This window comes from Artibeus jamaicensis, unplaced genomic scaffold (assembly GCF_021234435.1).
Source record: "Artibeus jamaicensis isolate MK-2021 breed Jamaican fruit bat unplaced genomic scaffold, CSHL_Jam_final contig_867, whole genome shotgun sequence".
Classification (NCBI taxonomy): Eukaryota; Metazoa; Chordata; class Mammalia; order Chiroptera; family Phyllostomidae; genus Artibeus; species Artibeus jamaicensis.
Genome location: NW_026521995.1, coordinates 10306255 through 10322997, shown reverse-complemented (window position 1 = coordinate 10322997; position 16743 = coordinate 10306255). Strand labels below are relative to the sequence as shown.

The window sequence follows — 16743 nt, the reverse complement described above, 5'->3', positions numbered from 1 at the left end:
GGATAGAGTAGAAATCTAAGAGACAGAAGAGGAAAGACCTGGGAGCTGAGAGGGTGGACTCTGGACTTGACCTAACACTTACCACCTTGGCTTAGAGCCCAGCATTTCATTCAGCCTCACCGCCCTCATATGTCAAATGGGAATTACAAACATACCTGTTTCAAGTGGGGTTCAAATGAATGTCAAGAGCTTAATACACTGCTTGGCACCAAGTAAGTACCCAATAAATGCTAGCTATTGTCATTTACATTGAGGAGAGAGGGACAAAGTGCTAGGCTGTTTGAGTGAGTGCCATGGTGACAAAAGAATATAAGAAAAGCAAGACATAAAGGGAGGTTTCTAGGATTATATTAAATCTTTCTAAAGATTTAACAGAACCAACCACAAGTAGCAAACACACTTTTATGTGATGGACTTGTAAAGAAGACAATTCTATCTTCTAAAATTTTGCAACACGAGAAACAAAAGAATTTGTGTAACCTGTGCGCACAATTTCCAGAGTCACAGTAAAAGGCACATCTGTTTCTTACCAGCAGCTCAAGAAATGGCACATTTCAATAACCTTGAACTCCAAGTGCTCCTCTGAATACATCTACACCCTTAATCCCCCAAGAGGAAACCAATTTCTTGAACTTGGGGTTCATCATTCTCTTGCTTTTTTTATAGTTCTAATTTATATATATATATATGCCTAAACAACATATTTCTTAGCTTTGCGTATTTCTGAATGGTATATGCATGTGGAATCATTAGATACATTCTTCGAAACTGGCTTCTGCTGAGCATTAAGTTTGTTGAGATTCATCTCTGCTGATGTCTGTAGCAATGGTTCATTCATTTTCACTGATGTAAGATCCCATTTTATGAATAAACCATAATTTATTTATCCACTCTATCAAGAGTTGGACAATTGGTTTGTTTCCAGTTCTTTAGACATTATAAACAATGCTTCCTAGAGCATAGAGGCAAGAGATTATTCCAGGAATATATACTTGATGATTGAAACAGAATTGACGATTTACAAGTCATGCTCACCTTCTTAGTTAGATAATGCCCTTTTGTTTTCCAAAACATTACATCAGTTTGGAAAGACTTAAATAATAAATCTGTTCAAACACTTGAAAATGTTTCAAATTAATCCACCCAGAAGTATGAACCAGAAAAAAGAGAGCAAATGTTTTTTCAAACTCTCACCTCTGTCCGGGCCTCAACATCACAGGCAGTCGCGGCGACGGCGAGAGCAGCTTTGCTCTGCACTACCATGTTCGCAGACCTCAGCGGGCCGATGAGCGCATGCGTGACATCATGGCTCTGAATGATCTCCCGCAGGGCCACCTGCGTTGCCATGTTCGTCAACACAGTGGCAGCATTGGCGATGGCTCCATCTCGTTTACTGGACAGGAGGTTTATGAGTGGACCGATACCATCAGCTTCGGCAGCAGCACTGGGTGAATGAAGGCAAAATGAGTGCCATTCATTTAAGTCCAAGAAATTATCTTTGGAGTGTACAACTGAGCTATAAAATAAATAAGTACATAAATACGATTCTAGAACTAAATGTGATGAGCCCAGGATTGAGGCTTTAATGATTTAAATGAAGTCTGGGGATATGTCAGGTGTGAATGAATTTAAATGATCATTTTCCTACATCTATAGTTTTGGTTATAGAAAAACATGTGATTACTTAGAAACCCTTCCGCAGATGTTCATTTTTATTTCATTTTATTTTATTTTATTTTATTTTATTTTATTTTATTTTATTTTATTTTATTTTATTTTATTTTTTTTTAAAGGGTGTATTTACTTATTTTTAGAGAGAGCAAAAGGAAAAGTGAAAGAGAGGGAGAGAAACATCAATGTTATAGAGAAACATCACTTGGTTGCTTCTCGTACAAGCCCGGACCAGGGACCGACCCAGGCCTGTGCCCTGACTGGAATCGGATCGGTGACCCTCTACTTTGCAGGATGACACTTGACCAACTGAGCCATCCCAATCAGGGATACAGATGTCTCATTTTTAAAATCAGTGATACTTATAAGAACAGGCAATTCTATTCAAAGAAAGTCTATTAAAATATTCCTAACCAACAGGAAAACAAAGCTTTAAATAGAAGGAATAAGTGAGCATGAGAACACTTAAGTTCAAATTCTTGAGCCCATCTTTCCCTTTTCAAATTAGTTTGCTAATTATTGGCAGAGGTTAGCACATTTGGAGACAGCAAACCTTTTTGCATGTTAATTGCTTTCATAAATTAAACATTAAAAATCAAAGTCAAGACATCGACATAAGTAGGTAATTTCAGTAATGTAGGCATATTCAGTTGTTAAATTTCTGGTTTCTCATATAAAAAGATTACAATTATGCATTAATATATTCACATTTTCTCACAATTAAATAAAATCTCCTTTTAAGAACACCATACTTTCTATAGACCTTGCTTTGTAAATACTTTAAGAACTCATAAAATAGTAAAAATAAGAAAGGGACCACTTTAATGAGTGGCAGACAATTAATAATGTGCTATAATGTTCAGGATGGCTTCCAATAAGAGATGTTCCAAGCAATAAGATGTATAAAGCGTCTGGTTTTAAAGAAAGACCAAAATTGTGTTAAAATCCATTTAAATCATCATGGAAATAAAGGTAATGAAGACAGTATAAGCATATTTGAGACTCCAATAATATTCACATCTATTTTAAGTTTATATTTGGCACATTTTTCAAAACTTACAGCTATTTTAATAGCCCCAGAATAAGCGAGGCTGTGTGATGCAGCCCATCACCCTGTACTCTGACGCACTGAACTTAGTTGGCACTGTCACTTGCATTTCCTGATTGTAAAGGAGAATTGACAAACTTAAGGACAGAAGTTATCACAATTGTCCAGAAAATAAATCCTCGATAAGGAGACCAGTAGCTGTAGGTGAAAGGAAGCTACCATAGTGATGCAAACCAGCTCGGAAGGATCCTGAACAGCAGAGACTGGGGACAGAAGTGACAAGAGGTAGCAGCTCTGAAGAATAAGGGCTGGGTTGGTGTTAACCTCAAAGGTACTTTCCACCCCTGGTTTATACACAAATCCACCCAGAAAGCACACCATGCTAATACCAAGGCAAAGTCAACACCCGATTCCATTTCTCCCTTATTTGCTACATGTTTATCCCTTCTGGGGTATCTCTGGACAGGCATCCCTTGAAACTGAAATTTGGTTAGATGTCATTTAACCCAAATTTATAAGAATAAATAAGAATATTGGGAGGAAGTTAATTTCCTTTTTTAGGGAAAAAATAAACACTTTTAAGATAATGTCACATTTAATTATCTCTTCTATTATTAATTGACATGGTGGTCTTTTGATTTTATGAACATGGGAGAATTTGAGGCTTCTAATTTATTCATTTATCAGAAACTTATCTTCAACTTACAGTTGATACACTGAATTTAAAAAACTTACAGCAAGAATTTTAAATGATGAATATATTTTTTCTAAATTTTAATATATTTTATTGATTATGCTATTACAGTTGTCTCATTTTATTCTCCCCTTTATTCCCCTCCAGCCTGTACCCCCATCCCACCAGCATTCCTCAATCTTAGTTCATGTCCATGGGTCAGACATATAAATTCTTCGGCTTCCTCATGTCCCATACTATTCTTAACCTTCCTATGTCTGTTTGGTACCTACCATTTATGTTTCTTATTCCCTGTACCTTTTCCCCCATTCTTTCCCTCCCACCTTCCCGCTGATAACCCTCCACATGATCTCTATTTCTGTGAATCTGTTCCTATAATACTTGTTCACTTAGTTTGTTTTTGCTTTTGTTTGTTTTAGGTTCAGTTGTTGATAGTTGTGAGTTTGTTGTCATTTTACAGTTCATAGTTTTTATCTTCTCTTTCTTAGACAAGTGCCTTTAACATTTCTCATAATAAGGGCTTGGTGTTGATGAACTCCTTTAACTTGACCTTATCTGAGAAGCACTTCATCTGCCCTTCCATTCTAAATGATAGCTTTGCTGGATAGAGTAATCTTGGGTGTAGGTCCTTGCCTTTCATGACTTGGAATACTTATTTCCATCCCCTTCTTGCCTGTAATGTCTCTTTTGAGAAATCGGCTGACAGTCTGATGGGAACTCCTTTGTAGGTAACTGTCTCCTTTTCTCTTGCTGTTTTGAAATTCTCCCCTTATCTTCAATCTTGGGTAATGTAATAATGATGTGCCTGGGTGTGTGCTTCCTAGAGTCAAACTTGTTTGAGACTCTCTGAGCTTCCTGGACTTCCTGGAAGTCTATTTTCTTTGCCAGATTAGGGAAGTTCTCCTTCATTATGTTTTCAAATAAGTTTCCCATTTCTTACTCTTCCTCTTCTCCTTCTGGCACCCCTATGATCTGGATGTTGGAATATTTAAAGTTGTCCCAGAGGTTCCTAAGTCTTTCTTCATTTTTTGAATTCTTGTTTCTTCATTCTGTTCTGGTTGAATGTTTATTTCTTCCTTCTTTTCCAAACCATTGATTTGAGTCCCAGTTTCCTTCCCTTTATTGTTGATTTCCTATACATTTTCCCTTATTTTACTTTTCATAGCCTTCACTTTTTCCTGTATTTTGCAACCATACTCAATCATTTCTGTGAGCATTCTGATTACCAGTGTTTTTGAACTCTGAATTTAATAGGTTGGCTAGCTCTTTACCATTTACTTGCATTTCTCTATTTTTTTGTCTTGGCACACCTGTTGTGCAGTAAGGGGCAGAGCCTTAGGTATTTGCCAGGGCAAGACAACCTATGTCACGGCGTGGTGATGCTGTATGTAGGGCAGGGGTTCAAGAGGGAGCAATGCCGCCTGCTCAGCTCTCAGCCAGCTTTCAGTCACTTCTTCTGCCACCTACAAGATGGGTCCTTCTCGTGCTGCTTCCCAGGTGGGTGAGTTTGTGCACATTCTAGGACCCTATTGGTCTCTCCAATGAACTCTCCTGTGAGACTGGGAATTTCTCCTGCTGCCTGAACCCCCACAGGTTTATTTCAGTCAGAGGTTTTGAGACTTTATTTCTTCTGCTGGAACCCTGGGTTCTGTGGTCTGTCTCACTCCCCAGTTGTTCCTCCCAGTTTCTCTGCACACAAATGTGGGACTTCCCACTTTGCTATCTGCTGCCTTACCACAAGTCCTCTCCAACCTGGGTCCCCATCTCCACCACCCCTCCTACCAGTCTGGATGAATGTTTTTCTTTAACTCCTTGGTTATTGGACTTCCATATGGTTTGATTTTCTGGCAGTTCTGGTTATTTTTTGTTTTTAAATTTGCTGTTATTCTTCTTTTGGTTGTGTGAGGAGGCAAAGTTTATCTATCTATGCCTTCATCTTTGCCAGAAGTCCTGAATCTAAATGATGAATATATTCTAATTAATTAATATATACTTAAATATTTCCAAAAATCATTTTATTCTTTTGACTTATTTTTTAGGCACTTAATGCAATCAGTTTCTTAAACCAAATACTTTTTAGTTTTTAATCATTATAAACATACTTTAGTTAAAACGCACCAGTCCTTTGTTACTTAATGGTTTTTCATTTGATAACATTCACTGTTTAAAACATCTTGGAGAGTAAAGAATGAGCACACAGTGGAGGTAAATCAGTGGCATTCATGGCAGAAGCCAAAGTGTATCAGGTAAATCCATACCAATAAATTCTCAAAGGCTTTGTCTTCTGTGTATCAGGGAGCTTTTGGAAAATTTAAATGAGTATATGGGGTCATGTTGCATCATTTTAATCTCTCTTGTTTATAAATAAATGGGGTCATGATGGTTAATTTCCCTTGTTTATAAATCAGGTGTACCTCTGCTCACAGCATTTCTGCTTGGGTTTTGTCTCTGCCTTTCTCCTTTGCAAACTTATATTTGGCTTTGGTTCATTTATAATCCACCTTCTGCTCTTTTCTTTGCTCTTTATGGAGACAGGAAAGGGAAGTACATAAAAATGTGGTTGCTTAAAACACCAGAGACTCTAGCACACAGTGGAATATGGCTTTCACTAAACTGAACACAACTGCCAGCACAGGAAGACAGGCCACACACGCACAGCTGGGAGAGCCATGTGCATGGTGTGGACATGTCTGCCCATGACCATGTGCCCCTCTGTTCATGTGGGAAAAGCATCGCTGTGATTAAATTATTATGGTAAACAAAACGAGCTACTATTCTTACCTGAAAACTAGGTTCAGTTATAAGAGTGCAGAATTTGTACTTAAAAAACAAAGAATTGCATTAATTTAGTGTCTCTCAAACCCAAGACATTCTATTCTATTTCTCCCTGTCTTACACACACAAGCGGAAGCCTGCAATGCTTTAGAGCACACTTCAGTCTCCTAGACGGTGCCATGCTATCCGAGTGAGTGGGGCAGAAGTCACACTGCTCGGTTAGAATGTCCAGGATTAATCTGAAAATATTTCCTGATACTTACCACCATTAGTCTCCATCCAGCTGGAGTTCAATCAAATAAGATTTTTATATGTAAAATGAAAAAAGAGTCAAGCTAAAATAAAAAAAGGGGAATGTACAAAAGCATGTTTATACTCATATATGTGAAAAAAGTCAAGTTTGACATGTCATGTCTCTCCAATCTACCACCAAGTCCTGACTAGTTTCCACCTCCATATGTCCCAACTCTCTCTCTTTTCTCCATCTCCATCTCTCCCACGGAATCCAATCCACCATATTCTCTTGTGAATTAATATAAATACTGTCCTGACAGGTCTCTCTTCTCCCTCTCCAATCTTTTCTCCATCTTACAGCTAAAGTAATCTTTTTAATTTAGTGTCTATTTATGGCTCACTGAAAACTGAGATCTCATGTCTGCTGTGCGCCTTTGCATTCATGTTCCCTTTGTCCAAAACACCATCCCTACACCTCCTGCACCTCTGCCTGAGGAACTCAAGTCTGCCCTTCACATCCTGCTCAACCACCCTTTCCTCTGCAAAGCCATCTGTGACCGTCACTCCCTCCTCTGTGCTCTGTCTGCACCTGGCACCTACTTCTCAGAGGCAGTGTTTGAGCCTTATTTATATCCCCAGTGCTGACAGGTCATATGTTGTACTTGACTTGGATCACCTCAATGGGAGTGATGAAGAAAACCTCTGTAAGTGTTGAGAAGGGGTGAGGGAACAGTCCTCAGCTCAACTTGGAGTTTGCAAGAAGGAAGGGGACCCAACAAAATTGGGATCCCCACTTGTATCCTTCACAGCTGCTGTTGAAATCGGAGTATTACCTCCATGCCCTGATATTTCTGCAGTTATACCATGAAGTAACTTTTAAATGCAGTTTTGTAAATGAAATCTTGCACTTTAGACAACTTTTGAGGGATCCTTCTATTTTATATATCAAGGGTACCTTGTCTTTGCAGACATTGATGACTCTGTTTATTTTGGTTGTGTCATCAGATGACACCACTGGGCACCTCTCAGAATCTGATCCTTGCTGCAGTTCTGAGGTTCCCGTTTAACGCCTCTGCAAAGACTGGTTCCGTGAATCAAGGGCGACCTTGGGCAGCACAGAAATCTGTTTAACAGACCCACATACACGGTAATGTGTGGGACCTGATGGAACAGATGGTAATATTGGCAATCAGAACCTTGTTTGTTAACAGTGATTGCAACCATCCCCCCAGTGTGACTTCTGTGTCAGCAGACTCGCTGCAGGTGGTCGGAGAGGTACGTGTGCAGCAGCCCCTCGGGGTTGGCGCGTTTGGGCCTTGCGGGCTCCCAGTGCGTCTGTACAGGTGTGGGGGTGGGACACCGGCCATTGTGAGAAACAGGTTTCCTGGTCATCACAGCCAGATTCGGAATGCTGTCAACAGGGTTCCTGACTCTTGCTCCAGGCAGTTTTCAACAAAGGTAATGATCTAAGATGTCTAGTGTGCTCCTTAGGTTGATCGATTCCAGAGTCCAAAACCACTGTGACCCCAACACAGCCTCACTGCGGCAGGAGACTTCAGGGGTCTGCACCCCCGAACTCTGGCTGAACTCCAGGACTGATGAAAGCAGCCAGGAGGATTTTTCTCCTTTTTAAGAAATAGTATTTAAAGAAGCTTATCAGGCCCTGACCAGTGTGGCTCAGTGGTCTGGGCATTGTCCTGCAAAGTGAAGGTCACCAGTTCTATTCTCATTCCTGGTCAGGGCACAGGCCTGCATTGTGGGTTCCATTCCTGGTTGAGGTGTGTACGAGAGGCAACTGATTGATAATCAATGTTTCTCTCTTACATTGATGTTTCTTTCCCCCTTTTTCTTTCTCCCTTCTCCTGTCTCTAAAAATAAGTAAATGAAATCTTTAAAAAATAATAAAGAAGCTTATCAATAATAAGGGAGAGAATCACAATTAGTTGCACACAAGTGCTTGAAATGAAGGGTTTTTTTAAGTAACATAATTATTAAAGTAAAACCCAGCCACAGAAACAAATGCACAAAGCTTTCCACCCTATAGAAAATTAAAGATGCAAAAAATATTTTTAAATATGTGAAGCTAAACTGTTTCTCTACTATTTGCTTTGGTAGGCGTGGTTTTGAGACGTTCACAATGTGCTTTTCTGCTACAGTCACTGTGACATCGTGGTTTCTCAAGAGAGAAATGCTAGTTGCAAAAAGACAAGTACCTGCTGACCTCCACAAACAGCACGCAGGTTTTTGTCTGGGGAAATCGAGTGTAATTTTCTTACAGGTGACATGGAATCCTTATTGACCTATTTGTTCAATCGCAATACTTCACTGCTATACACGCCACCTTCTGCTTCCAAGGCTGGAATGCCCACCAATAACTAATCAGCTGCCATCAGGGAAAAAATGGCTTTTGCAGTTACCAAATGTTTCTGTTTAGCCTGAAAATCAGTCTATTCACCTATCTGCAGATGACAAGGGACAGACACAACCATATTGTCGATTTTCTTCCTAAGTAATTAGGACACTGAATGCTCTAGTGCGACAGCAAATGAGAACCCCCGGCACTTGCCAGGACTGGGTTATTCTCACCAGCTCCAACGTCACTTCTTCAGAGAGGCCTTCCTGGATGTGCTCTGTGCCGTCCCAGGACTCCCTGCGCAGCCCCGGTGTCCTGCCTGCCCTCTCTATGACTCTGCTGCAGGATTTAATCTGCACTGTTATCCCTTCTGAAATTACCTTTGAAAAATGTCTCAAGTGTTGTTTGTCCCCTGACTGAAATGTAAGTTTCCCGAAAGCAGTTGCATAGAACCTTTGTTGTGTTCCCTAATACGCCCCCACCGCCTAGAATGGGGACTAGCGCATAAAGAGCGGCAAGCATTGGTGAATAACAGTGGTAAAGTGTGATCCCGTCTAGTTCCTGGTAGAAGTTGTGTCCTGGACTCTGTGACACTGGGTAGAGGGTGACCACTCAGAGGCACAAAATATAATAGATACTCAAGATTCACTTTTTATTGTTTGTTGTATAGTTAAGAAAGGTAAAATTTAGAGAGACTACAAACTTGTTTATGGGGCAATTCAATCAACAGACACAGGATCAAAGACATGGTGTTCTAACTACTAGTGCATTACCTTTTTTACAATTACCCATTTCTTAAGCTTTAAAAAATAGAGTATTTTCTAGGGAAAAAAGGCCAGAACTTACTTAGTTTGCTTCATCATTCCTCAAGGAATGAGAAATGAGGCAGACCACTTGATTTATAGCATAATGGGAAATTTTTACTAGCCATTGGATATATTTTGCCTTTCCTTACTCTTTATAAGAGAGGAAAGAGGAAGAAGAGGAAGAGAGGAGGGATACTGAGAAGAGGACCACAAGCAAAGAGTGGAATGAGGGAAGGAAGGAAGGGAGGGGAAGAAAACTCATTCCTCCAAAGGTGCTTATTGGAGCTCAAGACCCTGGTCCTTCCAGTCTAGAGGAATTCGAAGAGATCAGGAAGCCAAAGGGAAACATTTTGGTGGGAAAGATTGGGAGAAGTTCAGAGTCAAGAAGACAGTGAGCAGAAGACAGAGATAAAAGTTGCAAGGGCAGAAATTAAGAGCTTCAACTTCTGCAAGTTCCTGGTAGATGCACAGGACAGACGACCTCAGTATGAAGGGCCAATCCCATGGCTGCGCCTCTGTTTCTTTGTCTGTAAAATGGACATGACAGCAACATGCCCCACAGCACAGGACTGTTTTTAGGATTTAATGATATATTCCATTTTGAGAACTTAGCTCAATGCCTGGCTCACACATGTCAGCCGTCGTCATCATCATCATCATCTGCTTATCCTCTGTGAGCCACAGGGCATAGATTTTCCTATATCCTGTGACAATTTCTTGGATCATGGGAAAATATGATCATATTTCCAAATTCACATGTGTGTGTAAATTTTCATTTTCATACAACTTCTCAGCTAGACAGCCAAATCCCCAACATCTGCAGGGCTAGAGCGGAGACGATTTCGTCAGGAATCCCACCCAAGCGTTTGCATTCAGGTGTAATCACTGAGCAACAAAGGCCATTTCCATAGGGAAGACACATCTAGGGAAAAGGCTGATTTAAAAGGCCAAGGGTGAGCAAAAATGGAATTAGGTGGGTTTCTGAAGTACTGCTTCAAACTGAGAGAGTGAGAGAAAATTCACAAAATATAAAGAAAGGCAAACTGATCCCTTCCTCTGAAGATCAGCAATGTGGCTGGTGGCATGGCTATATCTTTGGAAAACAGGCCTATCTGATGACTTGTTTTCATAAGAATTTCTGACGTTTCATGAGGGTTCTATCCAAAAGAGACCATCTAAAAAAATGCAAACTTTCTTGAAAGCCAAAATATTAAAGTGCACACATCTTGCACTGTTGGGTCTCCCATACAACACAATGTTGAGTGAGCGTTTCTGTACTTACTTTGCATTAATGGGATTGCAAGTGGTCAGATTAGCCAGGGCCAGGGCCGCGGCTTCCTTAACCTCTTCATTGTCACTTTTTAGCAACTGAACCAACTGTGGAATCCCTACAGAAATAAGAAAGGTAAAATGTAACTTTACCAACATCCGCATCACTAGAATATGGTGACCTAAAAATGTACAAAAAGGTTTTTCTGGTTTGCTTACCCTGGTAGTTGAAAAAGTCTTTGCTGCCTGAATTCTCACACATTGCTGAGACAGCTTGGGAAGCAGCAATCTTAGTCCCATCACTTTCAGAGCCTAAAAGGGCTACAAGGCATTTTTCAACCTCTTGTTCATGAAAAAGTTTTCTGTTTTGAGCTTTCACAAGCCAAAAGAAAAAAGTTAGAATTTTGCTGCAAACACTGTCCAAAGTATGACAGGAATTCAAACTATTTGCTGGCTTTAGTCACAGAGTCTAAACTACACAAAAAATACCTATTTAACTGTTAGTTCATAGTAGTTATGCAAAGTGGATAGGGGATATTGCTCTTCTTTCTGTTCCCCTATATGATATCAATACTATGGCAAAGAAAATTCTATAACAAGAAAGAGCAGAGTTACAGGTTTAGCAAGAACTTATTTAACAACAGCCGGGGGCCGGCCTGGTGCTGTGTGCACACGTGCCCTCTTCTCCTACAGACGGACAAGCACCTGTTCCTTTGACGTTTACTTTAAACACAAACCCAGTACTTGAAGAGCGACTGAGATCTATCAACTGTGAGCTGGAGAAAGTAAAAATGAGTAACAAGCTATGATTCCATAGTTTATGAGTTTATATAAAAATCATAATCATCTTTTATCTTAAGGTACAATAGATGTGACATATCAAAAATTATTTAATTACCAAATAATCATAAACATAATCTTAACATATATTAGCATAGTTTTGTATTTTCAAACAAGTAAATTTATGACTTTAAGAACATACCATAATAATTCACACCTCATTATAAAATGAATTATATTAAAATTTAACTAAATTAAAAACCAAAGTATTTTAATGTTCTTTTTATTCCCTAATGTTTTTCTCTTGATTCCAAGGATTTTATTTATTTTTATTTTTGGAGACAGGGGAAGAGAGGGAGAAAGCAAGGGAGAGAGACATCTATCCATTGCCTCTCTCTCTGACCAGGAGTTATATTAGTTATACACATTTTGATTAATTGTGTTTTTCAGAAATACTTTTAGAAATGACTGCAAGTAGATTTGCATTTTAAAATTAATATATTATTTGTCTTTTTTCAACAATAACTTTTGTGTTGCCCCTTTCACAGTCATAGTATCGCATTTAGATGCCACCATATTAGCAGATGCTTTTGGGCTTGGCTCACCTGATACGTGGGTGTCTGCTGAGCAATCTGTCCAGAACTGGCACGAACTAAATGACTAATGCTTCTGTTCATTGTTTTGTCTTAAAACAATCAGGACTATGTCCTATAATCCTATCATTTTAATCCCTTAGTCCTTTTATTTAAAATTAGAATTCAGGCCCTGACCAATGTGGCTCAGTTGCTTGAGTATTGTCCCAAAAAGCAAAAGGTCACTGGTTCAATTCCCGTCAGGGAAGATGCCTGGGTTGCGGGTTCTGTCTGGTCGGGATATGTACAAGAGGCAACCGATCAATGTTGCTGTCTGTCACGTGATGTGTCTATCTCTGTCTTTCTTCCCCCTCTCTAAAAAATAATTAATAAAATAAAATTTAAAAAATTGAAATTAGAATTTGGGCAGTCCATAACAGTTTCATTAAAAAACTGCAATTAATATACTTAAATCTCAACTACATGGCTTCTAAAATGTTTTAAGATATATGCAGTCTTTGTTAGTTTTTCCGAATGCACAAGGTCTGAAATTTTCCCAGAGCCTCTGAACTAAATTGCTTAGACTTGTAATGAAGACTTTCCTGGTGGCTCTAAGTCAACCACACTAAACAGAGCACCCTGAGTGCGGGTTCTATTGGGAAAATCAGCAAAAAGAATTACTTTGAAAAGACTAAGTTTGGACTATGTAATTATTGCATTAAAAATACATATACAATTATTGAGAAAAATTTTTAAATAATTTAAACACCGTGAACAATTAGGTTCCCAACCCTGCTCACATGTTTTTGTGTACATTTTCACTTATTAAAAACAAACTTAAAATTTAATAAAAGATTTTGCCAATGATACTTTGGGCAAGGAATTGATCTCCAAAATATATAAAGGACTTATATGACTCAACACCAGGAAGACAAACAATCCATTAAAAAATGGGCAAAGGACCTGAACAGACACTTCTCCGAGGAGGACATTCAGAGGGCCCAGAGACATATGAAAGGATGCTCAGCATCACTAGCCATCAGAGAGATGCAAATTAAAACCACAATGAGATGCCATTTCACACCTGTCAGAGTGGCCATCATAACAAATCAACAAACAACAAGTGCTGGTGAGGTTGTGGATAAAAGGGAACCCTAGTGCACTGTTAGTGGGAATGCAAACTGGTGCAGCCACTGTGGAAAACAGTAGGGAATTTCCTCAAAAAAGTCAAAATGGAACTGCTTTTTGATCCAGCATTTCCACTGCTGGGATTATACCCTAAGAATCTTGAAATCCCAATTCAAAAGAACTTATGTACTCCAATGTTCATAGCAGCACAATTTATAATAGTCAAGTGCTGCAAACAGTCTAAGTGCCCATCAGTAAATGAGTAGATCAAAAAACCTTGGTATATTTATACAGTGGAATACTACGCAGCAGAAAGAAGAAAGAATTCTTATCCTTCTAGATAGCATGGATGAACTGCAGAGTATTATGCTAAGTGAAATAAGCCAGGTAGTAAAAGACAAATACCATATAATTTCACCTATAAGTGGAATTTACTAAGTGATTAAGTGAGTTTCCTTATTGGTTATTTAAATGAATAAGATGATAAATTTCGTATTATATGTATTTTACCACAATTAAAAATAATAATAAACCCTGGCTGGTGTGGCTTAGTGGGTTGCGTACTGGCCTGTGAACCCAAAGGTTGCCAGTTTTATTCCCAGTTGAGGCACATGCCTGGGTTGCAGGCCAGGTCCCCAGTTGGGGGCATGCAGTAGGCAGCTGATTGATGTTTCTCTAGAATATCAACATTTCTCCCTCTCTCCTTCTCTCTCCCTTCCCCTCTCTCTGAAAAATAAAAATAAATATTAAAAAATAAAAGAATGACCTCATTTCCTTTCCTCCCATCAAAACCTGCTTCTCTTCTTAAAGTCCCTATTTCTGTGAGTGGCACCATTCTACTTCTTGCTTTCCAGGCCAGAAACCTGGCTTTGTCCTGGACATCACCCACTCCCTCCCCCAAAGCATGTAGTCACTCAACAAACAATTACTGACCTCCCAGTGTGCCAGGCCCTGTGCTGGTGATTCTCCTTGCTCTGAGTCCATCCCCAGCACCATATCTTTACTCCAGGACACCCTCACTGCTCACCTAGGTCACCCCAGCAATCCCCTTCCTGGTTTTTTGGCTGGCCCTGCACAGTTCCAATCTCTTCTCCACTTTGAAAGAAAAGTGCTCTTCCTTTAAAAAGTGAAAATCTGCTCTGGCTGGTGTAGCTCAATGGATTGAGGTGGGCCTGAGAACCAAAGGATTGTGGTTCGATTCCCAGTTGGGGCACATGCCTGGGCTGCAGGCCAGTTCCCAATGGGGGACCCACAAGAGGCAACCCTACATTGATGTTTCTCTTCTTCTCTTCTTCCCTTTCCCTCTGAAGATAAATAAATAAAATCTTTTTTTAAAGTGAAAATTTATAATGACTTCTCCTCTCTCCAAGTCAGCTCAAGGCTCTTTGTTGCTATCAATATAAAGTTCAAAGTCTTCAACTTGGTTTACAACGCTCATTTGACTTTTCATTACTCGTACAACCTTAAGTCTCAGTTTTCTGCTGCATTCTACTCACTAACCATTCTGAAAAGGTTCAGTTCTGCAACTTACCCTGCTCTGCCCCTCTCTGGCCTCTACACACACCGTTCCTGCACCTTAGAGCACTGCTGATCCTCCCCCGTTCCACCAGGAGCTCCTTTGCCCAGCCACTGTCTCCTACCTACTCTAGGTTCTAGCCTGGACAGGTCCCTCCTACTTCAGGAAGGCTTATGTGATCCAAGTCTGCATCAGGTGACCCTCCTGAGCACCCTTGTTCTTCCAGCATCACATTTAACATTGCATTGCGATTGCCTGTTTGCTTGCCTGTTCCCGCTTCATGGACACCAAGGGGTGGCTCAATAATCACTAATAAATAAGTCAATAAATAGGTCCAGAGAGGCTGTAGTTCACTCACAGCGATGCACTGAGGTTAGTGCAGTGCCAGCAGCGGAATTAGTAGTAGAACTAAAATACCAGGATGGGTGACAGACTCATGAAACTCACCACCCCAAGAGAGGCTGAAACAATCTTTGAATGGCCCAGCCACACCAATCCAAAGAGAAGTTGAGATACGTGAAAACTTTAGGAGTGACATTGTCCCTGTCTTCCCACTGTCTTAGGGTCTCAAATAGTTGCAGTCTGTGACAGATAGAACACAGAACTGACCAAATATAATAAGGTCCAGCTCCACTGGACAGAATACTGAATCAGCCAGCTTTTGCCAATATTAGAAACCTTAATTGTATAGCCTATTTTTAGATATGGCACATATAATGTAACTCAAAAATCCACTCTATACCAGCTATGTACTGGACAGTGAAGTTTGGCTTATAGTATTAAAACTTTGTCTTGGAGAGATCTAGTATGGGTTGAAAATTAAATGTTTCCCATAATATACACACAGACATGTATACAGATATGTGTATACATGTTTAGAATATAAATCCCTTCAACTAGTCAAAGTTGCTATCATTTATATGAGTGATGCAGAAGGGGGAAAATAAAATCACATCTTTTACTAAATCATGTACTCCAAATATACATAAAACTGTAATTTTATCTTCACTGCTTGTGATATAATTAATCTCTCATATTTTACAGATTTTTAAAAGATTTTACTTTTATTTTTATTATTTTTATTTTTAGTGGCATTTTTATTATTGTTCAAGTACAGTTGTCTCCATTTTCCTCCCTCCATTCCCCCCACCCCACCCACCCCCACCTTTCACCCTCAGGCTTACCCCCCTTTGGCTTTGTCCATGGTTCTTTATACATATTCCTTGGTGGTCCTTCCCCTTTTCTTCCTGTTACCCCCTTCCCCCTCCCCTTTGGCTACTGTCAGTTTGTTCTTTATTTCAATGTCTCTGATTATATTTATTTTTAGAGAGAGTGAAAGGGAGGGTGAGAGGGAGAGAAATATCAATGTGTGGTTGCCTCTCAAATGCCCCTACTGGGTACCTGGCCCACAACCCAGGCATGTGCCCTGACTGGGAATTGAACCAGTGACTCTTTGGTTTGCAGGCTGGCACTCAATCCGCTGAGCCACACCAGCCAGGGGGAATAATATTTTACAGATTTATGTCAACCTAGCTTGCCACTGAAATGAAATTGTAATGCATATATGGTGGGAGCATATTATTTTTCACAGCTTTATAGCATGGCACTGATCCAGCTGAAATTTGAAATTACTATATAGATATTATTTAGATGTGGGTTTATGGAAACAGAATTTTCAGGATCATAAGCAATGTGCTTGTTCTGCATAATTCCAAAAATTGAGAGAAATAAAGTCTTAAAACTTAATTTAGGACTGAATCATTTTAAAAAGATAGGGTTATAATTAAATTGTATTCAGTTTATTATACCCTTGGCAAAGCAATCTCTACTTTAACTCACTGACATTGACGTGAATTGTGGCCTTAAATAGTAAGTAGAGCACTATTCTCAAACGGTC

At 39.6% G+C, this 16743-nt stretch overlaps 1 protein-coding gene across 1 annotated transcript in view; it reads right to left on the bottom strand.

Annotated features, from left to right (window-relative positions):
• LOC119063924 (armadillo repeat-containing protein 3-like) overlaps positions 1-16743 on the bottom strand; it is a 77634-nt gene that overhangs the window by 20666 nt on the left and 40225 nt on the right. The window contains exons 10-12 of the mRNA XM_053654719.1: positions 11070-11222; positions 10864-10969; positions 1195-1444 (exon numbers count right to left, since the gene is read on the bottom strand). Of these exons, the coding sequence (XP_053510694.1) occupies positions 1195-1444; positions 10864-10969; positions 11070-11222 (509 nt within the window). The remainder of the gene's footprint in view (positions 1-1194; positions 1445-10863; positions 10970-11069; positions 11223-16743) is intronic.